Source organism: Narcine bancroftii, chromosome 4, assembly GCF_036971445.1.
Source record: "Narcine bancroftii isolate sNarBan1 chromosome 4, sNarBan1.hap1, whole genome shotgun sequence".
Classification (NCBI taxonomy): Eukaryota; Metazoa; Chordata; class Chondrichthyes; order Torpediniformes; family Narcinidae; genus Narcine; species Narcine bancroftii.
The window spans coordinates 296,918,572-296,945,489 of NC_091472.1; the positions used below are offsets into that span (position 1 = coordinate 296,918,572).

The window sequence follows — 26,918 nt, forward strand, 5'->3', positions numbered from 1 at the left end:
AAACTCCACAGGGCTGCCACTCCTGTCTCCCATCCAAAGGCGTGCACCATATTTTTATCCATATAATGCGGGCGTGGGAAAGTCGAACGGCAATTTATAGCAGGTGTGGGCATATAATAGAGGCACTGAAAGAATGTGCACAATTTAGAGCAGCCATGGGAAAGGGACGCCGGCAATTTATAGCGAGCATGGGAAAATTATTGTGAGCATCAGAATAGAATAGCAGCAACGAAAGAACGCGCACAATTTATAGCGGCCGTGGGAAATTTTGATCTTTGTACTGAATGCCATTTTGGCTAGGGCACTGCCCCTTATCAATATTAATTGCCCTGACTCATCCCTAGGGAAGTCATTAACATATCAAGTGATCTGATTTGAGACATTAGAATTAAAATCCAGCTTAACTCTGAAGCCTGTCTTCGATCTATTAATTGATTCCAAAGCTTTTTAATGTGTTGCAACAGGACACCTCTGGGGGAAGTTGATTGGGTGTTAATCGCAGGAGATTAACTTTGCTTTGTCTCGTGTCCTATTTAAATGTAAATTGTTTTGTCAGTCAGAATTTAGAATACTACACCCGCGCGGTATACAAGTGTGCGTTATACGAAATATTTTTACACCATTTATAATTTTCTGCACATTATATGCATGTGCATGTTATAGGAGTGAAAATACGGAACCAATAACAAGATCTATCTTCATTTATGATGCCTTACATGATTAAGTACTTGGTACACTAATGAAGTTAACCGAAGAAAGATCATGTCACATTTTTAACACAATAACAGTGTGTTGGCCGTGTTCAGCAGTAATGGGTTGCAGATATAACCGACAGAATAGGAGGGAAAGTGAAAATATCCATCTTGCTGGTCAAATCAAAGAAAATATGTACAATAATTCTGGATCTCAAGATACTGTGGTTTACAACTTTGCTTTCTGGCGATAACTATTTTTACCTCAAACCACTATTTCAAAAAATAAGATTTTAAACATAGTTGTGTTTCAATCAAGCTTAACAAATCAGAGGCACTGAGGAAACTCAACAGCTGGCAGTTAGATGGAACTACGTGAAGAGAACCACATGTCCTAATCTTCAACAATGGTGCTCTGGGACTGTGAAGGGCTCAGAAACAGGGGAACTCTGCAAGCTACAATAAGTGGCAGGTAGAGATGACATTGCACCAGATTTGTTGGCTGAATTTGATCACTTGGAAGGAGAATGAGGTAGCTTCGGTTCTCCTTAGTTGTACATAGAAAATAAATGGAAGATAGTGGAGATCAATAGGGACATGGGCTGCATGAGGGGGGAAGAAAAAGGATGAGTCCCAACTTAAAGTCATGCAGAATGTTCCTTGTGACCTATATCCAATTTAGTCCTGTCTCAGGAACAAGCACCAATTTGTGCCAGATGCACATCTTAAAAACTTTGGAGAATGAAGGGACAATCAAATTTGGCGAGTGAGAGCAGAGACTATTGGACAAAAGGAGTGATAGAAGTGTCTTTTTTGAGACACAAATGGCAACATCAGCTTTGGAAGAAGGAATACAGCACCAAAGAAAAGAACAATTTACAATGTTGTGGGAGGCAGGGATGAGGGAGGGGATTTGAATAATCAGGGGGCTTAATTGGAACGGGGGTGAAAAAATGTGACAGTTCTCTTGGACAAAGGCATCTGGGTTAGATTGAAGAGAGTGGAAGGAATGGCTTAGGATTTGTGTAGGAATACATCTTAAGGGAGACAAAGTTGGTGGGATACAGCAGCAGTGACGGAATGTAAGTAAAGGTGGAGTTGGAAGACAAAATAAGGCCAATGGAATGGAGAATGATGGAAGAAAGGAGTTGACAGTAATCTCTGCAATTCTGGAAAAATACTTTTTTGAAAGAGGTTGAAATAATCCACCAAGATCAATACATTAATGGCTAAACCAACTGTGAACTGTGCAATGATTCCAAATAGAGCACGGAGGAAAAAAGTTATCTTGAAAGCAAATTTAGACTGCAATAATTACTTACTGGTGTCAGCATCTGAACACTCTCGGTAAAGTTTCCAATAAATGCCATTATGGTCATCCTCTGCATCAGTCTTTCCACCTTACTAAATTGTACCATGAATCGGTCTTCATCTGTGAGATTCTCCAATGGTTTCCTCTCTCTTTCATATTGTCTCAAAACCTTAACTTCATTTTCTGTTGGCAAGAACCTCATCAGGCACTCAACAAAGTCCACAGGTAATGTTTTTAGATCAAACCTAATACAAAATAAAATATGTAAGTGGTGACATATGCACTTCTTGACAGGATGTCCAATTTACAGTCACATTGAATAATTTCAAAAAATATTCTTCATGGAACTATATTGGAACAACCTGAATGTATGATTGGCTGAATATTCTTTCAGTCACATTTCCCCTCCCAAAGTTTCTTCTTTCTGCTGGGGGGCTTTGATTCTAAAAGGCTACAGGGCAACCTCACGACCATTCACCATTGTCTCATTCATCCATTCAAAATGAAGGCTATAAAATGCTTGCTGAGAAGAGACTTGTCTTACTCACATTTGGATAGCTCTGCATATTTCTTCTGTGGTTTTTCCTGCCTTTCGTAAGGTAATGGCAAGATTCTTAGCTCTGTTAGGTTCCAGTAATGTCACTTTAGATCCCTTTTGGATCACTTTTTGTCGACTTGAAACAATATCCATGGCTGGCCCCTGCGCTTTTGTTTTAAATATTTCTTCAAACTCATCCACATTCAGTTCCTAGAAATTAAAATAGAACACAGGCATTTGAAAGACTATGCAAGCACTAAATTGTGAGTGTGGTATTAAATGTTGGAAGGTCCACCACATTGTCCATCATTAAAAAAGCAATACAATTTCATATGTACCTCAAGGATTCGCTCATCATCGATATCATTGAAGACGGTGCCATTGATCTGATTGGGCTTCAATGCCACCCAGTTGAAGACTGGCATGCGGAACTTTGTTTTAATAGGTTTCTTGATCTTTACAGCTACACAAAAGAAGAGTTGAGATATAAAGCATGCACAACACTCCAAATTCAATTTTAAACGGTTAACTGCACTTGCTAGTTGCAATAAGCCAATCGTCATGCAATTACAAAGTTAATAGATTTTTCATTACCTGGTCTTTCATTAAGTGGTAGTATTAAAAGTGTTATTAATATCATTCACCACACTCATACATTAATCACGAAGGGGTATTTGGAGGACCAGTGAACACGTGACCAAAAAATAAAATAGATTTTATTTTTATTTCATCCTCCATCACTGAAAAACAAACAGATCTAAGGTCCCTCAACTGCCTCCAGGATCTGCCCGATGGTGCATAGGGCCAACCTGCTATTCCCCCGCCATTGACCTCATATCGCCCCACTCCTCTGACCTCGTATCCCATTCCAATCATCTCCCTCCACTTTCCTCAACCATGTTACCCCACCCATGATTCTCTTCTGGCCCCAATTCCAAATCCCGAGAGTCTTCTCCGTTCACTTTGATTCCTTCCCCCACCCCCCCACACTGATGCTAGCCAGTCTGCCCTCCAGACCTGTCATCACATCGAATTGTTCTTCCATCCCCACTGTGTCTGGGATGACTTCTTTGACAAGGAGTCCATACTCCACATTGATCACCCCTTCTCTCCTCTCCAATACTCCACTTCCTCATGATCACCTGCTTCCCGCTTTTCACCCTCTTTTGACTTTTTCATTTCCAATTGCCAATGAGACATTGACCACCTTGACTTTTCCACTCGCCTCCCCCTCTCCGATAACAGCTCTCCCCTCACAATCCTAATATCAAATCCCCAGATGAGGACTGACCTCCACATATCTACCAATGGACTATAGCCCCCATCTATGATCATCAGGTCATCATAGATCTCATGGGCTTTCCCTCCACAATCTCAGTCCTATGTGCACCAGCCCTGTGCTGCCTGTTTCTATCTCCTTCCTAAGATTCCCAGTCAGGACTGCACTTGATCATCATCTGGCATGCCCATTGTTTCTGCTTTTGCCCCACTCAGTTTATCTCCTCATACACTTACTCAGTCTTGTTTTCATTTGTCCAGTCCCTTCCCCTTGAGAGAAGTTAATGAGGAAATAGCGGAGGCTCTGGCAGTGATTTTTCAAATGCCATTAGAGACGGGTATAGTGCCGGAGGATTGACGTGTTGCACATGTGGTTCCTTTGTTTAAAAAGGGTTTGAGGAGCAAGCCTAGCAATTATCGGTCTGTAAGTTTGATGTCTGTGGTAGGTAAATTGATGGAAAGTATTCTTAGAGATAGTATATATACGTATATGGAGGGAGAGGGTCTGATCAGGGGCACTCAACACGATTTGTGCGTGGAAGGTCGTGTTTGACCAATCTTGTTGCATTTTTTGAAGAGGAATGTTGATGAGAGTAGAGCAGTGGATGTTGTCTATATGGACTTCAGTAAGGCCTTTGATAAGGTTCCGTATGGGAGGTTAATTAGGCTAAGTCCTTGGGTATTAATTTGGAGATAGTCAAATGGATTCAACAATGGCTGGAAGGAAGGTGCCAGAGAGTAGTAGTAGATAATTGTTTGTCAGGATGGAGGCCAGTAAATAAGTGGTGTACCTCAGGGTTCGGTATTGGGACCATTGCTGTTTGACATGTATATTAATGATCTGGAGGATGGGGCAGTAAATTGGATTAGTAAATATGAAGATGATACTAAAATAGGGGAAATTGTGGATGATGAAGTGGGTTTTCAAAGGTTGCAGAGGGATTTAAACTGCTTAGAGGAGTGGGCAGAAAGATGGCAGATAGAGTTTAATGCTGATAAGTGTGAGGTGCTTCATTTTGGAAAGAATAATCAAAGCAAGACATATGTGGTAAATGGGAGGGCATTGAAGAATGCAGTGGAGCAGAAAGATCTAGGAATAACGGTGCATTGTTCCCTGAAGGCAGGAGTGCATGTGGATAGGGTGGTGAAGAAGTATGCTTACCTATATAAACCAGTGCATAGAATATAGGAGTTGGGAAGTAATGATGAAACTGTACAAGGCATTGGTGAGGCCAAATTTAGAGTACTGTGTGCAGTTCTGGTCACTGATTTATAGGAAGGATATTAACAAGATAGAGAGAGTGCAGAAAAGATTTACAAAAAAATGTTGCCTGGGTTTCAGCATCTGGCATACAAGGAGAGATTGAGCAAATTAAGTCTTTATTCCTTGGAATGTAGAAGGCTGAGAGGGGATTTGATAGAGGTGTTTAAGATAATGAGAGGGGTAGATAGAGTTGATGTGGAAAGGTTTTTTCCATTGAGAGTAGGAGAGATGGATACAAGAGGTCATGGGTTGAGGATTGAAGGGCAAAGGTTTAGCAGTAACACGACGGGGAACTTCTTTACTCAGAGAGTGGTTACTATGTGGAATGGGCTTCCGAGAAAGGTGGTGGAGATGGTCAATTTTGTCATTTAAGAAAGAGTTGGATAAGTATATGGATGGGAGGGGGATGGAGGGATATGGGCAGAGTGCTGGTAAGTGGGATTAGAGGAGGGTATTTGGATCAGTGAGGACTAGAAGGGCCAAATTGGCCTGTTTCCATGCTGTAATTGTTATATGGTTATATGATATCTGACAAATTCTCAATCATTTTAATATCTTCCAATTCCTTGGCCCCTACTGCCTCATTCAATCCTTGTACACCTTCCTTTTCCACCAGAAAGGCCCACACTTTCTTTCCCAAACATACATGCAAATAGTTCCCCTCTGCTAACAATCTCCTCCACCTGGTAGAACTTTTGAACAACTTCTCTTTTGATTCATCTCATTCTCTGAATCAAAGGTATATTCATGGTCACTCTCACAGACCTCAGCTATGCCTGCATTTTTGTTTATTCTTTATTCCAAACCTGCATCAACATCAATCCTCAACTCTTCCTCGACTCCATCAACGAGTGCATTGGGTACTCTATGGAAGTCCTACTTTCTAAACTCATTCAGAACTAATCAATTTTATCAGCTTAACAACTGACTTCCACCTGACCTCAAATTTGCTTGGACAATCTGCCACACAGTTCTCCCATTTCGGGATCTCTTCAAACCCATTTCAAGAGATAAACATCTGCTTACATTTCCTATAAACCTGACAACTCCTGCAGCTAGCTCCTTCTACGCATTGCTTGGCCTGATCTAGGGCAGAATATGGTCCCTTTTCTTAGTTTCACAGTTCCCACCAAATCCATTCCCGCAATGAGACTTTCTGCTACAGGACATCTCGAATGTTCTCCTTTAACAGGAAACATGCTTCCCTCCATGGGGCTGATGCAACCCTCACTTGGATGTCCTCTATTTTCTGCCTCCCCTATCGGTACAGTGGTAGAGTTCTCTTGGTTCTCATCCTTCACTCAACAGCAACAACCACATCATCGTTGTCATTTCCCGATTTCTACCAGCAATAATGTGATCCCACCACCAGACATCTCTTTCCTTCTCCATCCCTTCTGCTTTTTGGAAGAACCACTCTCTCCATTAACTTTACGGTTCACTCCCCACCACCTGGCACTTTCCCTGCAACCTTTGGAATTGGAACACCTCTCTGTAACCACCACCCTGGGACCTAAACGGCCTTTCCAGGTGAGCAGAGTTTCTCATGCTCCTCCTTCAACCTTGTCTATGACATTCAGGGCTCTTAGTGTGGCCTCCTCAACATCAGCAAAAACATGTGCATAAACTCCCCTTCCCTTTCCAACACCAACTTGCCAGTCCTTGGCCTCCTCCACTGTCAGGATGAGGCCAAAAACAACCTTGAAAAATATTACCTCATATTCCACTTCATAATCCATGATCATGGATTTCTCCAATTACAGATAACACACACACTTCTGTTCCTTTCTCTCTCCTGATTCACCTAGGTCCTCTCAAACACACTTTCATAAGCCCTGTTATCCAGTTTCTTTTATCTGCCAGTCACCCACACTCTCGCCTCATTGGGTCGCCTCTGATCTACACCTCCCATTTCCCATCTGCCCAAGCACCCCTTATCTGGTTCCACATCACCTTTTCTTTCTTCAGATTCCATAATCTGCAGCCCTTCGTTGTCTCTATATCACACCCCAGACTTTGTTGCTATTTTCCCCCGCCCCCTCTCCTCTGTCCGACTCCATCAACCACTTCCCACTTAGATCCACCTCATTCCTGCCAGCTTCTGCCTCACCCCTCCCTCTTATCTCCTAATACTAACTTTCTCTCCTTTACACTTTCAGTCCTGATCAGGGTCTCAACCCAAAATGCTAACCTTCCCTTCCTCTCCACAGATGCTTCCCGTCCCACTGAGTCTTCCAGCAGATTTCAACACCTGCAGTCTCGTGATTCTATATTTTAACATTTTCAGCTATGGTGTCAGATTTAAAGTTTTCAACTGATAGCATAACAAATCACGCCAAATATTTTCATGATCAGTGTTAATGGCCAAACTGTAGCGGTGGCTACACTGCTAACTGAAGGATCGCACAACCAGATGGATTGAGTTCAGTGAGAAAAAACTGATTTATTGCAGGCACCCTGGCTGGTCTTATACTAAAAGTTCTACCAGGTGGAGGAGATTGTTAGCAGCCAGGACCTGGCTGAGAACCGCGCTGGGAGGTCCCGACATCACCCCGGGGTGTCACGTGGGTCCCCAAGCGCGGGCTTCTGAGCCCGGTGCTGAGGTCGGTTCGCCTGCCTAATGGTGTACCACCACACAGCCCACCCCCAGAACAGGCGTCAATGTCCTTTTTTGCCGGGCGGCCTCGCTTCTTGGGTTGGGCCACAACTACTGGTTCAGTAGGGTTAAGGTGGGCTGGCTTTAACCTGTCCACCGTAAAGAGTTGCCCCTTACCACCGATGTCCAGTGTGAAAGTGGATCCTGAACGCTGGACGACTTTCTACGGCCCTTCGTATGGTCTTGGTAGAGGTACTGTGGACGGACTCCGCCTGATAAAAATGTACTCTGCGGAGGCCTGTATGCCGTGTCTGGGTGGCAGTGGGGGTGTGAAGGAGTCAACTGGGCCCGGAGGCGGGGAAGTAGACCGTGCGGCAACTGCTGGGGGTTGTGAGGTGCATTGACGAGCTCACCGGGTAGGGCTAGCGGTGCACCGTAGACCAGCTCGGCTGATGATGCCTGTTGGTCTTCTTTGGGTGTCGAGCGGATGCCCAGGAGCACACAAAGCAGCTCGTCCACCCAGTCGGGGATGGTGAGGCGGGCCATAAGTGCCAACTTAAGGTGGCAGTGCAATCGCTCAACTAGCCCATTGGCCTGTGGGTGATAGGCCGTGGTGTGATGTAGTTCGATCTCCAGCCTGTTGGCGAGCTGTGCCCAGAGCGCAGAGGTGAACTGGGTGCCCTGATCACTGGTGAGGTGGTTCGGGATGCCGAACCAGGCAACCCAACCATTCAAAAACACTCAGGAGCAGGAGTCTGTGGAGGCATCTGGAATCGGGATCGCCTCGGGCCAACGAGAGGTGTGGTCTACCATTGTGAAAAGGTAATGGTTACCTCAGGAAACAGATAAGGGTCCAACGATGCTCACATGTATGTGGCTGAACCGTTCCCGGACGTGTTCAAAATCTTGTACAGGTGCTCTGGTGTGCCTGTGTACCTTGGAAAGCAGGCAATGGGTTCGCAATTTGCTTCCGAAGCCCGTGCCAGACGAAACGTTCTGCTACCATATGGACTGTAGACCTGATGGAAGGGTGGGAAAGGTCATGGATATGGTGGAAGACTTGCCTGTGCCACTGCTGGGGAACCACTGGTCGCAGGGTGCCCATGGAGACTCGCACAGGACGGTGCCCTCACCATGAGGAGTCGGGAGGTCCTGGAACCGCAGGCCCGTGATGGCAGTCCCGAAGGCCCGCGTCTCCCTGTCGGACTTCTGGTCCCGGGCGAGCTGGTCAAAGTCGAGGGCGGGTGTCAGCGCACAAATGGCTGGTCATGAGAGTGCGCTGGCGACCAAGTTGTCTTCCCCGCCTTGTGCCGAATGCTGGTGGTGAACTCCGACACGAATGAGAGGTGACGCTGTTGGCAGGCCGACCAGGGATCACTTGCCATAGCGAGCACCTGAGTGAGAGGTTTGTGGTCAGTAAAAATGGTGAAAGGCCTCCCCTCCAAGAAATAGCAGAAATGACGCACCGCCAGGTACATGCCCAGCAACTCACGATCGAAAGTGCTATACTTGCGCTCTGGCGGGTGAAGAAGTCGGCTAAAGAATGCCAGTGGTTTCCATTGTCCATTCACCTGCTGCTCCAGGACAGCGCCAATGGCTGTGGCAGAGGCATCGACGGAGAGCACCATATGCAGGTCGGTGTGTGGGTGGACGAGCAGGTAGCCATCGTGAGGGCATCTTTTCTGGCTTTGAATGCCCTGCTGGCCTCTGGAATCCAGGCGAGTGTCTTGTCTTTGGCCGTGATGAGGGTGAAGAGCTGCTGCATGATGCGTGTAGCGCCTGGAATGAAGTGGTTACAGAAATTGACTATATCTGCGAACTCCTGTAGCCCCTTGAGGTACTCCGGGCGTGGGAACTCCCTGATTGCAGCGACCTTCGTAGTGGCAGATGTGGCTCCTTCGGCCGTGATGATATGGCCCAGGAATTGCATGGACTCTTTTCCGAACTAGCACTTGGCCGGATTGATCGTTAGGCCAAAGTTGGCCAGTCGGGAGAAGAAGGAGCGCAGGTGTGACTTGTTTTGTGCCTGGTCTCTGCTGGCGACAAGGAAGTTGTCCAGTTAAATGAATACGAAATTCAAATCCCTGCCCACTGTGTCCATAAGGTGCTGGAAGGTCTGGGCAGCGTTTGTGAGCTCGAACGGCATGCATAGGAACTTGAACAAGCTGTAGGGGGTGATGATGGCCGTTTTGGGTATGTCCTCGGGGTGCACCGGGATTTGGTGATACCTGCGCACCAGGTCAACCTTGGAGAATACCCTCGCGCCATGCAGGTTGGCTGTAAAGTCCTGGATGTGAGGGATCGAGTAACGGTCAGGTACTGTCACGTCGTTAAGCCGTCGATAATCTCCGCAGGGGTGCGCCGGAGGCTTTCGGGACCAGGTGGAGTGGTGAGGCCCAAGGACCGTTGGAGCATCAAATGATCCCCCAGCTCCTGCAGATGCAAGAACTCTTCCTTCGCTATCTGGAGCTTATCTGGCGGGAGCCAGCGTGCCTTGGCGTGGACCGGTGGGCCTTGGGTGGGGATGTAATGGAACACCCTGTGGCATGGTGAGGTGGCGGAGAACTGTGGCTTGAGGAGGGATGGGAACTCGTCCAGGATACAATGAAACTCGTCCTTGGGCATGCTGACTGTAGCTATCTGTGGCTGCTCTTTGTGGGAGGCGTTGAGTTGAACGGATTGGAAGGTACGGGCATCTACCAGTCACCTACCTCGAATGTCAACCAGGAGTCCGTGGGCGAGGAGGAAGTCAACACCCAGGATGTCGGTTAGAAGGGACGAAATGGTGAACCTCCACGAGAAGTTCTGCTGGCCAATCTGGAAGTGGACGGTCTTGTCTCCAAACATTTGGATTTCCATCGAATTGGCTGCATGGAGGGGAGGTCCTCGAGGCTGGTTCCGGGACTCGATGTCTGTGGCCGGGATGACGCTGATCTTGGTCCTGGTGTCGACGAGGAAGCGTCGGCCGCTGACTGAATCCCACAGGTAGAGAAGGCTGTGTTCTTGGCCAGCCACTGCAGCCATTAACAATGGCTGGCCTGGGTCCCCAGCGCCGGTGGAAGAAACAGAGGCCTGAAGTGGATGACTTGCTTCTGGCTATGCTCGCTCTTTGAGGCCCCTGCAGGGGACAGGTGTTCCACCACAGTGCTAGAGGAAGGCTTGGCGTGGTCATCCCCGTGACTTGTAACCTGTTGGACTGCTGAGCCCTCCGGGAATCGTTCGAGCAGTAGCTCCTGAGTCTTTTCAGCGACCTTCCTAGTAACGCCCGGATGTCTTCAGGCAGATGGTCGAGGAAGATGTGCTCAAAGAGTGGGCAGTTGGTGTGATCGCCCATGAGCGCGAGCAACTCGTCCTTCAACTCGATTGGAGTTCTGTCCCCCAAGGCATCAAGGCACAGTATCCGAGCAGCACGCTGGTGCCTGGAGAGGCCGAGGGAGCCAGTGAGCACCTACTTGATGGACCCGTGCTTATCTTCTGCGGATGGGTGCTGAACGAGGTGCAGCACTCGTTTGGCGGTGGCCTAGTCCAGGGCGGCGACCACATGGTAAAACTTGGTCGAATCCGATGAAATCTGGCGGAGGTGAAACTGAGCCTTCTAGTGGCTGAATCAGGTCTCTGGCTCCTGAACACAGAAGTAAGGGAGCTTGATGGCTACAGCGTTGATCGAAGGGTCGTTCATGTTGGGTTCAAAGACATTTGAACCTGTCGGGGTCACCAATTGAAGGATCGCACAACCAGATGGGTTGAGTTCAGGGAGCAAAAACTGATATATTGCAGGCTGCCTGGCTGGTCTTATACCCCCAGCCCGGACCTGGCTGAGAACCGCACTGGGGGTTCACCAGGGCATCACATGGGTCCCCAAGCGCGGGCTTCTGAGCCCAGTGTCAAGGTCGGGAGGAAACACCCCAACAGCTGCCGCATGCGTGACAAGTTGGGCCGGTTCGCCTGCTTAATGGCATACCGCCACAAAAACCATAAAATTTCTCCCAGATTGCTGAACTTTGCAAGCCTGAGCAAAGTTCAGTGGTACATGTGCAGAGTGCTGGCCACTAGTCAGGTTTAATAGCAACACCATTGGTGAACAGACAAAAAACACAAATTGGCAAAGAATTCAAGAACAGTATTCAAAAATGAGGACTCTGCAATCCATTTTTGAATTTACCACTGTATACTTAAAAATCAGGGTCAACATAATCTAGATGGTGGTCGTGCCATTATTTAAAAGTACAGTACCACAATCATGTGAATTCAACGCAGAGCATGTAATGGCAAAAACAGATGAAATAGCAATTCACTATTTTTAGGAGTCAATCCGTGACAAACAAAGCCAAAACATTTGGAATATTTTGAGTATGTGAGTGAGAACACTAGATAGAATTTGATCAAAGCCACACTATATAGGAACTGGTTCACCTCAGCTCTTAAAGTACTAACCAGCACTGATGCAAATGTTTTAACATGTACCATGAATTGACTCATCCAACTGGACCGGCTCTTGGAATCTTCAATAACAAATCAAATCCGTTGATTAAAAAAAGAGGTTAGTTAGGAAATTTACCATTAATATGTCTATCAAGAAGATGAAGTTGGCTAGATTATCTGCCTGTTATCCAAAAGCAAAATACTACCGCTACAGTAAATTGAAAATAACAGAGACCTGGAAAGACTTAGCAAATCAAGCAGCAGGGACGCAGAAGAAAACAGAGTAAATAAAATGTTACCCAGAGATGCTGCCCGACCCCCCCCCCCGAGCATTTCCACCACATTCTCTTAAAGAACCACAGTCAACCACACCTATCACTGCTGGGAAAACAGGCATACAGTGAGATGTACAACATCAATAGAGCATAAGGAAACCTACAGAACAGCTTGATTGGTCCCTCTTGTATGAAAGCAGAGAGGATAGATAAAGAAATTCAAGTTAGCAAAAGCACATACGCAAGGAATTATCATTCCCATTGCTACAAAAATTGCGTCATGGAAGCTTTTAGAATCTAAATATTCCACAGTAACTTAGTAGCTTTCACATTTTTTTAAAAAAACATGTTGTGTTTATATTTTATTTTTAAATTTCCCACAGGTGGATAACATGATAACAACAATGTACAGCAATATCAGGTTAATGCTAAAACCTTGCTCATTCATGCATCAGAGTCTGATTTCACATGATGAGCTGCTACATTGTCCAACTCCAACTTCAACAGGAGCCTGCCTTAAGAAAGTTATTTTTAAATTACTGATTGTGTGTAATGCCAATTACACACTATTGCAAGAGGTTTCTATGCTTATCACAGCATAGGGGAAAGGGATTCAAAAAGAATGGAAAATAAAATTTCACCAACTTTTCATGACTTCTCTTTTTTTTTTAAAAAGAAAATTTCTTCCAGTACATATCATATTATTCATCTGGCTGATTCCAACCCTGTCCCAACCAGCAAGAGAATGTCGGGGAATTTTGAAATTCAAATAATAAAAATTATTTTTAATAATGAATTGAGAATTGTGAAAGTATCAGGGAGAGAGGCAAGAGATGTCATTTTAATACTTAGATCCAACTTGCATTACACAATTGAAAATTTGATGCAAACTCAATAATTGATTTTTTGGGCTTCCTTAGAAAGTTCTCTTGTCCCAATTTTTGGATCTGAAATTTTTCCATCTGTGGCTTCCTGATAGGTCCAATTCAATTACATGATCCCTAACCCACAATTCTGACCATCTTGCCCCAAGATCAGCTGTTTGCCTGTGTTCCAATTTCCCCTCTCTTCTGCCAATCCCAGGAACTGGCCATTCCGAATATCAATTTCCCAATAGCCTAGCTCTGACTACACCCCTTTGGTAAATCCCCATCTTTCCAGGATTTCTATCCTGCAGCCACAGATGTCGGGGTGGGGGCGGGGGAAAGAAAGATATCTACAACCCCTGCGTCCCCAGCACTTCATTCCCTCAACACCATGCATGCCCTCCCTATTTTGGAAGTTGAAATACACATTTCATTTCCTATTATCTTCCTAATAATAATAAAACTAGTAACTACATTTCTTGAGCTGTTAAAACAATCAATGCGTGCTAAATTGCAAAGTACATTGAACACCATGTTGTTACCTGCTAAGCCGGGGTTGAAAATGAGAGTCGGGGCTGTTCCAGGCAATGGAGGAGCAGGTGGCGGTGGCGGCGGCGGTGGCGGAGGAGGAGGTGGAACAGGCGGAGCTTCTGCAGCCTGGGGTAGTGGTGGGGGAGGAGGAGGAGGAGGAGGAAGCTGCTGAGAGGATGGTGCCAGCACTGGTCCATTTGAGAATGCTGAAAAATGCAAAATCAGAAGTCGCTTTCAGAAACCTCTTACCAAAAATTTCCACGGGACAGAGCAGGCTTCAAACAAGGCACAGTTCAAAGACAAAAATTCAAGGATTGGTCCGTGAACCCCACCAATACTGATACTTCACCTCAATCTCACTTTCATGCACAAGCACCATGTCTTGATCCCCTCAATATTTAAAAAATCTATCGATGTTTGCTCTACACATGCCGGGCAACTGAGCCCACAGAGCTCCCTTCGGTAGAGAACTCCTGAGATACAAGTTTTTTTTCCTAGATGAAGTCATTTTTTCCCTCATTTTATCCTGGAACACTTCTGCTTGTACAATCCTCGATCAGAGGAAAGAACAACTCTGTATCTTATTTGTCAAGTTCCATAAGATTAATTAACGTTTCACTGAGACATCTCTTATTCTGCTAAAGACAGCAGAAGCTCCTTCAGGCTAATACCTCCTCTGAAAGCAAATCCACCATCCGCAGAATCCATCTCGTGAAGCCTTTGCTGCCCTTCCTTCATCTCAAGTATATTCTGAGTCCCCTGCATTGTGCACAATATTCCATATTCATTCTCAATGGGGCTCTGTGCAATTCTTGTAATTGCCTCCAAATTCATTGGAAAGGGCCACATACCAATGATCAGTGTAAAAGCACACGAGGCTGGAGAGACTCACCAGGTCGAACAGGGTCCTTTACATAGCAAAGGAAGAGATAGATTACTGATGTTTTGGGCTTGCCGCTCCCAATTATCAGTGTCCTCCCCCAGGCCAACATCTCTAGAACATTGGGCAGGTCGCTTGGCTCGTATACCTCGCAATGGACCCCCAAAACGGACATTCAATGCCGAGCGCTGTCACGGAGAGATTTCCAGGTAGAAAGAGGATCAAGATATAATTACAACCTCTTTGACTGAAGAAATGTACTGCATATTCTCACCAACTCCTGGAATTTGGCTCATGACCATACCAAGTAGAGAAAGAATATTCAGGAACATGTGAACAAACTCAAGGCCATGAAATAAGAGACCCCATTTGAGCAGTGGAAGACCTGCACGGCCTCATAAAATGGCCAACCTGTAGAAGAGTTGAAAGCCTCACATCAGCTCATAAACCACCTCATTCCCTGAATGCCTCAAAAGAAAATTAGAGTCAAATGTCCCTGCTCTTACACTCAAATCCTGTTTAACAAAGGCCAGGGTACTATTTTCTGCTTTACTATTTATTATATAAATTTGCTTTTTGCCTCCCTGGTTGCTTGTTGTTTCTGCAATCCCAGACTCTCCAAAAATGGACCCTTTCAATCTTTCACCATTGAAACAAACACTGCCTTTCCACTTTTCTAACAAAGTGGATGTAGTCACACTTTTCTAGGCCATATTCTTGTCCACTGTTCATTCACTCTTTCTACATGTCCCCATACCTACCCTCTCTGCTCCCTCCTGGATGGAAGCAGTGCTTTACTTGATACATAATTATCTTCACACTGTTCTTCCAGTAAACCATTACTGCAATTATCATCCATGAAAAGAATATACTTCCATGTTATACTATTCCAAATAAAAGAGCAATCAGTGCACTTAAACTTCTGAGCCTCACCTGCACCAGAAAGGGATGGAGGTGGGGCAGAAAGTGGTGGCGTTGATGTATCTGATGCCTCAACTGTCAGCCCTGTATAAATGCTTGGTGCGTGCTCTGCACCTGGGGATTGTGACACATTGGTCAAAACTGGCAGAATGGCAATGTCACCATCCCCTTTCTTCTGAACCTTGATGGACCCTTGCTTCTCCAGTTCATGAATCTTTTTCTCCAAGTGATTGTGTCTTTGAATGGTCTCCTCTTTCTCTTTGATCATTCTCCGCAGAGTGTGAACTTGACTATTGGTGTCCTTGTAAACCTCCTGGTAAGGAGGAAAGAGAAAAAGTTTAAAAGTGAGTGGAAGAAAAATTAAATTCTTCTAAATATTTTAAAGTGTGCCAAAAATCCTTCCCCAACACATATCAATTCTTCATGTTCCCTCCAGAGCATGTCATCTAGTCCCTAGGTCTGGTGAAATGAAAACAGAAAGGGGAAAATGAACTAAAAAGCAGCAAGTTAATGACTCAAAAGACTCAAAAAACAGGAAAACAATGTAAATGTACCCAAAAAACTCAATTCATGATTCATTTGCTTTTTTTTTTAATACAGTGTTTCTGATTATCCAAAAACCACTTAACCAAAATACTCAGTTATCTGAAAATATTTTGGCGGCAACATGATTTATCACAAGTTGAAAAAAAATTTCCACCCTTCATGTTGTTCGCACCAGTTTGGTAACATCAGTAAGCGGTTGGAGGAAGTTGGCAGGTCAGGCAGAGCTTGGGGAGATTGTCCTCATTTCAGGAAACTCCTTCCCCTCTCTTCTTCCATTTCTTCTTTACACTTCACTATACCTAGCTCTCCACTGTCCCCAGACTCGGTGTCAGGTCAGATTTAGTTGGGGGGCATTAGGGTAACCGAGGGGGTGTGTGGTGGCAGGTACCTCAGGCTCTTTGGCAGGATCAGTGACTGCATTGGGGAGGTGTCTGGGATCAGAGTGGGTACCGAGTAGGATCGGCGATGGTGGTAGGGAGGTGTCGGGGATCGGCAGCAGGAGAGGAGATCTTGGGCTCCCGGGCAGGATCGGCAACAGCAGTGGGGAGATGTCGGGGATCGGAGACGGCGATGGGAAGGTATCGGTGACAGGCGATACAAGTATTCTGCTGCTGCTATTGGGGTGCTTACAGCCAGTATTCAATTATCCGAAAAATGCAGTCAACCAATACGTATCTAGTCCTGAGCGTTTCAGATAATCAGAAATGTACTTTATTATGTAAAATTGAAATGCAGGGGATAACTCACTGGCAGAATAGGATTAAAACAGAGTTAAAGACAGAGTTCTGATGAGGGGTTTTTGATCTGAAACAGTAACTCTTTTCTCTCTTCGTGGCTCCGTCATTTTAAATAACGAGCGTCAGGAAGAGGTAAAATGATACATTTCTGGAAAATGCTTGCAAGTTAACTCTGACGTGGAATGTTATATCCATAATATTTTGATAATCTACCCTTTAATTTCAACACCTTACCTTTAAATAGACAAATCCTAATAGAGAATCTCTATTATCTGTAATTCCATAAACTGGAAACTCAAACATCTGGCAAAAAAAGAAATCGAGGAACTAAATAAATTTAAAAAAATCGAATAAATAAGTCTGGGCAGATGGACCCCACAGGGAAGCGCTGCGACTGTCGGACACACGCAGGTTTTCCCTGCTGAACAAGCAATATCCCTCAATGAACTCTCATTCTTTTCGTGTCACCACTTGCGTGGAGGTGAGCCAGGCTGTCAGTGCGAGGGAGGTGCACCAAGGGCATGACCGAGACACTACACACAACCCCTTGGTGAAGATGGGAGCAAACATTCAGTCAGCAGAACGCCCCATTTGGGCTCCACAGGCAGCATCTGTTTGAATAATGCTGTGTTGGAACAAAATGGCAGCGCCCAAGATGAAGAGTGCCCGAGTGGCGAGTGGCAAAGTGTCTCCCTATCCCTGCCTAGTAAAGTTTTTATTAGTATTAGGTATGTTTATAAGGCTTCATCTGTCAACTTGGGGGAGGAGGGTTAATTATGACAGCAGTACAGTTAGGGGTTACAGTGCCAGGGGTTCAAATATAAATTTTGGGAATTATCTGGGATTAAAGTGAACTTTACGCAATTAAAGACCGCAATACTATTTCAAATTACTTTACATTTTGCACTGTCTCTTAAACTGTGTATTCTTAATGCATGTGTATTAGTTAGGCTTTGGAAGAGCGAGACTCAATCAACCTTAAAATTTGCATGTCCAACATCCGTGCTCCCCATAGGTGCCAGATAATGGGGCTTCTACAGTAGTAACAGGAATTTCGACATGGTCAAGCAATGGTATCTCCTGGATTTCCAGTTTCTCAGAGTTCCACTTTCACCCCCTCCCTCCAAACATGCACAAAATTCCCCTTGACCTCCTTTCACCTCACCAACCTCCAGTCAGCACTTCACTAGACCCCACCCACCAGAAACTTCTACCTCTCACCCCTTTCTGCCTTCATGAGGCATTGCTCCCTCCATGACTCCCTTGCCTGCTCATCCCTGTCTACCCACCTCTACTAATCTTGGTACTTGCACTTGTTCTCATACCTCCTTTCTTACCAGCTTTCCATGTGAGACAAAGCACTTCCTTTAACCTCATCTACTGCATTCAGAGCTCCTGATGTAGCCTCTTCTCCATCATAGAGCCTAATGGCAGACTTAATGCCATCCTGCCAATCCATCTTTCTTCATTCCTCCCCAGTTCACCAATTCCCAATTGCCCCCCCATCCCCACCCCTGTCCAACCTTCATTATACTCGCAATCTCCCCTCTGCACTCTCAATTCTGATGAAGTGCTCTGGCCCAAAATGTTGAAAATACTTTTTCTCCCACTGACGTTAACTCAATTCCCTGAGTTCCTCCACATTACTTTTGTTCCACATTCCAGCCTCCGATCTCCAGCAATATTATATTGTTTGGAAAACCACAATGTCCATATATATAGTTTATTTAAGTACTGTTGATGGTATGAGGAATCACGCACTCTTGAAGAGCAAACAGGAACAATTTACTATCAAGTCACAAAGTACAATCATTGGGTCGGTTCAAGTTTAATTGCTTCTATGTATTCTTTTTGGAAAGGTCACTGAAACTTGAATGCAATGTTTAGAGTGCAAAGGTCAGAAAAGGAGAGGGAAAATTCACAGAAAGAGATAGTTTCCTGATTCCCAAGTCTAACTTTCTACTGCACTCTGAATACAGGTGGCGTGCTCTCTCTCTCTCCAATGGCCTTCAGAGGCCTCACATTAAACTCGGTGGTATCAAAGCTATTGATTCGTTTGAATGTTTGTGGATATTTTTACTCTTCAAATTGTGACAGAAGTAGAACTGCCAAGATCAATCACTGTTAAATATCCATAAAATTCCTGGTCAAAGAAAATAAAGTAATACAGTAAAACCCCTGGTATCTGGCAGCCAAAGTGTTGGTAGATGCTGGATGTCTAATTTCCGATTGCTTGAGACTTACGAGTACAATGTCTAACTGCTCCACTTAATGCAGTTAATGCATGTTCCTGTCAGGATTAAAGGCAAAGTTAACAGGCATTGGGAACCATTCAAAGGATATTAGTAATCTGGTGAAGAGAAAGAGAGAGGTGTATAGCAGGCACAGGCAACAAGAAGCAAATGAGGTATGAGAAGAGTCTGGAAAATGTAAGAAAATAATTAAGAAGGAAATCAGGAAGGCAAAAAGACGAGGTTGCTTTGGCAGATAATGTGAAGGTAAACCTGGAGGGTTTGTTAAGAGTAAAAGGATAGTAAGGGACAAAATTGGTCCTTCAGAAGATCAGTGGTCATCTGGATGTTGAGCTTAATGAGATGGGGGAGATTTTGAACAGATTTTTTTACATCAGTTTTTACTCAGGAAACTAGCATGGTGTACAAGGAAGGAAGGGAAACCAGCAGTAGTGGCATGGAACACATAGAGATGAAAGATGAGGTGCTTGCTGCCTTACAACAAATAAAGGTAGGTAAATCCCCCAGGCCTGACATGATATTCCCTTGGGCCTTGAGCGAGACTAGTGTAAAAACTGCTGGGGCCCTGGCAGAAATATTTAAAATGTCTTTAGACACAGGTGAGGTGCTGGAGGATTGGAGAGTAGTTTATGTTGGTCTTTTGTTTAAAAAAGGCTCCAAAAGTAAACCAGGAATTTACAGACTGGTGAGACTGACATCAGTAGTGGAGAAATTATTGGAGGGTGTTCTGAGAGATAGGATATACAAGTATTTGGACAGACAAGGGGTGATAAAGGAAAGTCAGCATGGCTTTGCACGTGGTAGGTTGTGTTTTTTTGAGGTTACCAAGAAAGTAGATGAAGGAAAGGCTGTGCATGTTGTCTACATGGACTTCAGTAAGACCTTCGACAAGGTCCCACATGGGAGGTTAGTTCAGAAGGTTCAGACATAAGAGGCTGCAAACTGGATTCAAAATTGGCTGAATGTGAGAAGACTGAGAGTGGTAGTGGTTGACTGCTTCTCAGACTGCCTCAGGGATCGGTGCTGGGACCATTGTTGTTTGTTGTCTATAATAATGATCTGGATGATAATGTGGTAAATTGAATCAGTAAGTTTGCTGTTGACACTAAGATTGGAGGCATTGTGGACAGCGAGGAAGCCTTTCAAAACTTGCAGAGGGATCTGGACCAACTGGAAAAATGGGCCAGAAAGTGGCAGATGGAATTTAATGCAGACAAGTATGAAGTGTTGCATTTTGGAAGGACAAACCAAGGTAGGACATACACAGGGCATTGAGGAGTCCGGAGGATCAAAGGGATCTGGGAATACATACACATAATTCCCTGAAAGTGGCATCACAGGTAGACAGGTTATAAAGAAAGCTTTTGGCATCTTGGCTTTCATAAATCAAAATATTGAGTGTAGGAGTTGGGACATTATGGTGAGGTTGTATAAGACATTGGTGAGGCCAAATTTGGAGTATTGTGTGCAGTTCTGGTCGCCAAACTACAGGAAGGATATGAGTAAGATTGAAAGAGTGCAGAGAAGATTTACGAGGATGTTGCCAGGTCTTCAGGAGTTGAGTTACAGGGAAAGATTAAACAGGTTATGACTTTATTCCTTGGAGCATAGAAAAATGAGGGGAGATTTGATCGAGGTTTACACAATTATAAGGGGAATAGACAGAGTAAATGCCAGGAGGCTCTTTCCACTTAGGAGAGATAAATATGAGAGGATATGGATTTAAGGTGAAAGGTTGAGGGGGAATTTCTTCACTCAGAGTGTGGTGTGAGTGTGGAACTAGCTGCCATCTGACGTGATAAATGCTGTCTCACTCTTAGGTTTTAGGAATAAATTGAATAGATACATGGATAGGAGAGGTCTGGAGGGTTATGGGATGGCTACAGACTGGAAGGGCCAAATGGCCTGTTCTCTGTGCTGTAGTTTTAATACACGTGCATTGAGAATAAACAGTTTAAATGACAAAAAAACTAGACAGCACTAACACTGAACAACATTTATTTGCATTAATATATCAACCTTAAACCATTTCACTTTAATTTCAATCAGATTCTTTGAAAACATGTAACCATCACTGCATCTACAGGTCCTTCCCCCTCTGAAAGACAAATGTAACATTAAAGATAATAACCCCGCTGCCCCGCAAGTGTACAGATAAAGCCTGTTACAGGGATCAGGAGACAGTTTAAGAGAGTCACCCATCAGCAAGTGGCATCAACCAGCTCTTCCTACTGGGCGACGTCATTTTATTCAAACACTTTATCCAAGCAGTTGCTGCCATGAGCAATCCATAACCAGTTCTGCTGGCTGAAGGTTTGCTCCCGTCTTCACCAGAAGTTTACCGGTATGTGTTACTTCATAGAACATTTCCTTATACAATTTTAAATGTACACATTTTTTACCTGTTATTTTATTTAATTTTTTAGTTATTTTTCCTCTATTTTTGTCAGTTGCTTGAGGCTGCCAGTTGCTTCAATTCTAGATAAAAGGGGTTTTGCTGTATATCATACAAATAAACACGTTCGTTACGTTAAACCTAACCCACGCCACCCTTGGTAAGTTAAACAATAAAAAATCACGGATTATGTCCTGATCTCCATTTTAGACAATCAAAAGCGAGACCAGTCTCTCTGTTGAGCAGACTGTAACCAATAACAAACAGGCTTATTGTCAGTCATCAGTATTTTTCCCAGTTTTCCAAGAGTAATTTCACCCGTGGAGGAAGATATCAACTTACTCTTATGACTTCCAGTTCTTTGTTCCTTTGCATTAGCTGCTTTTCCAGTTCCACAATTTTTTCCATTGCTTCATTTTCAGTATCTTGTAATTTTTCTGACAACTGAGACATTTGATATGTTACTCATCATTTTGTGGCCTTCACCAAAATCAAAATTAACTCTGCCTCAGCCAAACCTCTGCTACTCCACTCAATAATTTGAGTACCACTGCACAACAGGGTGTCATCAGTTAGTTGATCAACCTTTCCCGTAGTTGGAATGGCACAATTATAATTAATCAGGGGGAAAAAATCTGCCTGGGAAAACCTGATAGCCCCACTGGAAGAATATAGTCAGTCAACAGTGGGGCTAAGCAAAATGTGGCTGAACTGCACCATGGCACCTGAACAGCCTGCACACATTCACCATCAAGTTGCAAGGCACCAACCTTTCCCGTAGTTGGAATGGCACAATTATAATTAATCAGGGGGAAAAAATCTGCCTGGGAAAACCTGATAGCCCCACTGGAAGAATATAGTCAGTCAACAGTGGGGCTAAGCAAAATGTGGCTGAACTGCACCATGGCACCTGAACAGCCTGCACACATTCACCATCAAGTTGCAAGGCACCAACCAGCATTCAGAACTCACGGCAGTGCCCCAACATGAGGTCAATGCTTTCAGGAGGCTGAAGAAACACTGTCAAATAAAAATAAGTCTGATATGTTTAAAGGCAGTCGAGAATGGAGAAAGACGAATGTAGATTTACACTCTTTTTCATTCCCAGCTAATTACATTGAAAGTTCAGTAACTGCTCTCAGACGATCGAACAGAGCACAATCAGTAAGTAACCACTTATAATGGTTTTAAGTTATTACTCCTACAGTTCAGGTGCAGCTTGGTTCTGATTATACTTTAATGTGCCAACTAAGACGAGCAGACTCGTAATGCCCAGTAAACCTTGTAACTTAACCTGAAAACAATAGGCTATGGAGCTCGACAAAATGTACTTTAGCATTGTGCAGCCACCCAACCTACTGGCCCTTAAAAACTCTCCAACTCGGCCTACTTAAAAAGTCCTCAATCAAACTCACTTTTTAAATCCAGCTCTTGTTTAACCATACAAGGATGAAATTATTTCCCAAGTTTAAGGAAGAATATGCAGTTGTTACAATCATTCACCAAAGGCCAGTGTTACTCAACCTGCAGCTGGCCATTACAAACTTAAAAGTAGTGATTACATGAGAAATGTTTTCTTCCAGTTCTTCAACCCTCTCCAAGGCAGCATTCTTGGTCTCGGCATCTTCTAATAGCGCACCCACATCAAACACATTGTCCAGGTAGGCCTGAATCTGCACTTGAAGTTTGTCACTCTCTGTATTTTTCAGTTTCTAAAATTAAAGAAAACTCATGATCATCAGTACAAACCAGTCACCTGCAGATTAAAGTTCTCTCATTTATATTAATGGCCACTGTAAAAAAAGTACAGAATGTACCATTCCTTCTCAGTGTATTAATTTATTTCGGAGGGATGCAATGTGAAAGAAGATTTGCTGCTTTTGGCACCTTGTCAGTATCAATTATTTCCAACTCGGGTGCTGCACTCAGGCTAGAAACAGAACCCACTGACCATCACATATAGTACACCACACATGCAGACCCATCAGCCCACCATGTTCGTGCTAACCTTTTTGTCCATATACACTCATCCCATAAGGACCATATTATTTTATGCCGTGCCTTTTTAAGGGTCTAAATGTCGATTGCATGTATGAACTGCATTTAACCAAGTCCTATGACAGTGTGTTCCTGATATCATTCTTTCCAACAAAAAAGATCCCCATTAAAGCCCCTTGCTCTCTTATTTTTAATTTAATTTTAATTTAGACATACAGCATGGTAACAGGCCCTTCTGGCCCTCAAACCCCAATTGGCCTACAACCCGTGTATGTTTTGGAGAGTGGGAAGAAACCGGAACACCCAGAGACAATCATTGACTTTAGGAAAGGAAAACCAGAGGTATACGATCCAGTGAACATTGGGACAGGTGGAGAGGGTGGGCAAATTTAAGTTCTTGGAACTTAATAAAGTCCTATTTTTCTTGGGCCTAACATACTAATGGCATCGTGAAGAAAGCACGTCAGCACCTCTACTCCTTCAGAAGTTTGGTAATGACATCGGAAATCCTGGCAAATTTCTACAGATGTGTGGTGGAAAGTGTGCTGACCAGCTGCATCATGGTCTGGTGTGGGGATAACAATATCCTTAAGTGGAAAGCCCTCCAAAAGGTAATGGACACAGTCCAGGACATCACAGGCAAAGCCCTCTCCACCATCGAGAACATCTACAGGAAGCAATGCCGTTGGGGAGCAGCAATAATGACCAAGGATCCAAACATCCAGAACACATTCTGTTCTCACTGCTACCATCAGGAAGGAGGTACAGGTGCCACAAAACTTGTACATCAGGTTCAGAAACAACTACTACCCCTCCACCATCAGACCTCCCAATAACAAACAATCAGGGACTCTTAAGAACTCTTACTTTTGCATTCTATTGATTTGTTTTCTCTCTATATTGCACAGGTTTGTGTAGCAGTTTAAGCGCAACACCTTGACAACACTAGCAATCGAGATCAAGGTTCAAATCCTGCTCGGTCTGTAAGGAGTTTGTACGTTCTTCCCCTGTCGATGTGGGTCTTCCCCAGGGGCTCCGGTCTCCTCCCACCCTTCAAAAAGTACTGGGGGTGTAGATTAATTGGGTGTAAACTTGGCGGCATGGACTCGTAGGCTGAAATGGCCCGTTACCATGCTGTATTTCTAAATCTTTTTAAAAAATTCTTTATTTGATTACATGGTTGTGCCAATAAGTGGTAAATCTGCTTCCCCCTCTGGAGAAGGGTTGTACGTTCTCTGACAATAAATCTGCAGTCCTTGGGGAGAAGGTACAAACTCCATAGATTTGAACGCAAGTCACTACTGCTGTAATAGCATTGAATAATCTCTTTGCGAACTCTGCCGCCCTACCAATAACACTACCATGGGGAAAAGGTTCTATTAATTTGCCTCACATAATCTTATCTACTACATTCAGGGCACATCATAGCCTCCAAGGAATATAGGACCAGTCTATCCAATCTCTCCTCAAACTAGTCCTCCCATCCACTGCAGTCTTGCCAACGCAATCACCGCCTTAGTCTAAATATATTTCATTGGTGTGACATCACATTCACTGCAGCTACATGCACATTGGAGTTCTGTTTTTAGCGATTATGGACTGAGGATTTGAGAACGACATAGTCTCCTTTCTTGTGTTGGCACAATGTGCATCCCCAGATTTGATTTAAAAATCCACTGTAGCTCAAGTTGTGCAGATTGATTTCACTTCCTATTATGAGTTAAAGAAAATCCCAAGATGTTATAGAAATACATACTGTAATATTCAAGAAGGTAACTAACAAAATCTATATCCTATTCAGGACTAAAACAGGCAACCCATGTCTGGAGGAACAATTTCCAGCTGGCTTTACAAAAGACGGAGATGATGGTGCTGTCAAGCCAAACAAGTGCCAACTGTTGAATGGATTAAATGTTGTTAAAATTAATCTTTGAAAGAGGATAAATCACCAGTCCCAGATGAAATAGGTTCCAGGAAGTGTAAAGAAGCAAGGGAGTTCTGACAACGTTTTTTCTAATCTCCCTAACCACAGGAGAGATGCATGAGGCTAGACCTTCGGAGGACTACTAACACTTGTATGATATTAAAGAAGGAAAAAATAAAGCCAAGTAATTACAAGCCAGTGAACTCAATAAGTGATGGACAAATAATTGGAATCCATTCTAAGGTACACATACAACATAAACCTACATTTAAAAAGGCAGAGAGACCATCCATATGGAATTCTAATGAGAAGATCACCTTGAACTAACTTCACTGAAATTTATAAGGAACGAGGAAGAACAATGAGGGGAATGGCTCTGAAGTAATCTCTAAGGACTTTAGCAAGGCTTTGCCCACTTGGCAAGCTAGTCAAAAAGCTCATGCGATTCAAGACAAATCAGTAGCAATAAACAAATGTTAATGGTTAACCAATATCTTTGTGACTCAACAGCTGCTACTAGCCAGGTTCCATGGAGCTCAGTATCGTAAAACCCCCTGGTATCCTGCACCTATGGGGATTGGTAGATGCCAGATAAGTGAATTTGCCAGTTAATTGAGACTGCCTGTTGCATGGATTGGTGAACTGACTACTAGGGTGCACCAATTTTAAGCTTTCATTATTTTCTTACTTATTTATTTTCTGAGATTTTTTTTGCCGGTTGCTTGAATTCCAGAGAACAGGGATTATACTGTGCTTGTTTTTTTTAAAATAACTTCTTGTAGAAGGTGAAACAAAGAATGGCCATGCGATTAACAGAAAGGAGGAAAGCTTTCACCTGCAGGAAGGCAGAGGTGGGCTGGCAAATGGAATTCCAGAGAAGTGAATTCCACACACTTGGAAAGGGCAGTCAGATGAGCAAATATGCTGCAAATGGCAGGACTTCTGAGCAGTGGAGAAGCAACTGGAGGGAACATCCATAGGTCCATAAAAAGCAGCAAGATGAGTCAATCAAGTAGTTAAAACGCACAGATGCTTTTCTTTATTAGCTGAAGCACAGAACATGACAGCAGGGAAGATGTGCTTGTGCCATGTCCAATGCTAATACCAGCAGAGCACAAGCACTGCGGACAGTTCAAGATAAATGATACTGAAATGAAATGATTGCACTGGAGAAGGTGTGGACGAGCTTTATGAAGATGTTACACGAACTAGAAGATTATAGCAATGAGGAAAATTTGGATAAATTAATGTTGGTCTTCTTTGGAATAGAGGAGGTAGAGGATGGTTTAATTGAAGTGTAATTAACATTATGAGGGAACTTAATAAGATAACTAGGAATGGCCTATTTCCCATAGCAACAGGGACAAACTACATGGGGCAGATATGTTCAGTATTTACAGGTCACCCCTCACATACTAACAAGCATTTGGGAAACCAGCAAGATGGATGGCAGTGCATTCGCACACCCGTGCTGCAGGGCTGCTGGGTGCC

General features: G+C 44.0%; 1 protein-coding gene across 4 annotated transcripts in view; it reads right to left on the bottom strand.

Annotated features, from left to right (window-relative positions):
- The window catches only part of fmnl2a (formin-like 2a), a 268,529-nt gene that overhangs the window by 18,536 nt on the left and 223,075 nt on the right, over window positions 1-26,918 (bottom strand). For all 4 annotated transcript variants that reach the window (XM_069935529.1, XM_069935532.1, XM_069935533.1 and 1 more), the window contains 7 exons: window positions 23,068-23,217; window positions 21,848-21,949; window positions 15,588-15,888; window positions 13,786-13,980; window positions 2,881-3,005; window positions 2,553-2,752; window positions 2,015-2,249 (listed from right to left, as the gene is read on the bottom strand). In XM_069935529.1, coding sequence (XP_069791630.1) covers window positions 2,015-2,249; window positions 2,553-2,752; window positions 2,881-3,005; window positions 13,786-13,980; window positions 15,588-15,888; window positions 21,848-21,949; window positions 23,068-23,217 — 1,308 coding nt within the window. The remainder of the gene's footprint in view (window positions 1-2,014; window positions 2,250-2,552; window positions 2,753-2,880; window positions 3,006-13,785; window positions 13,981-15,587; window positions 15,889-21,847; window positions 21,950-23,067; window positions 23,218-26,918) is intronic.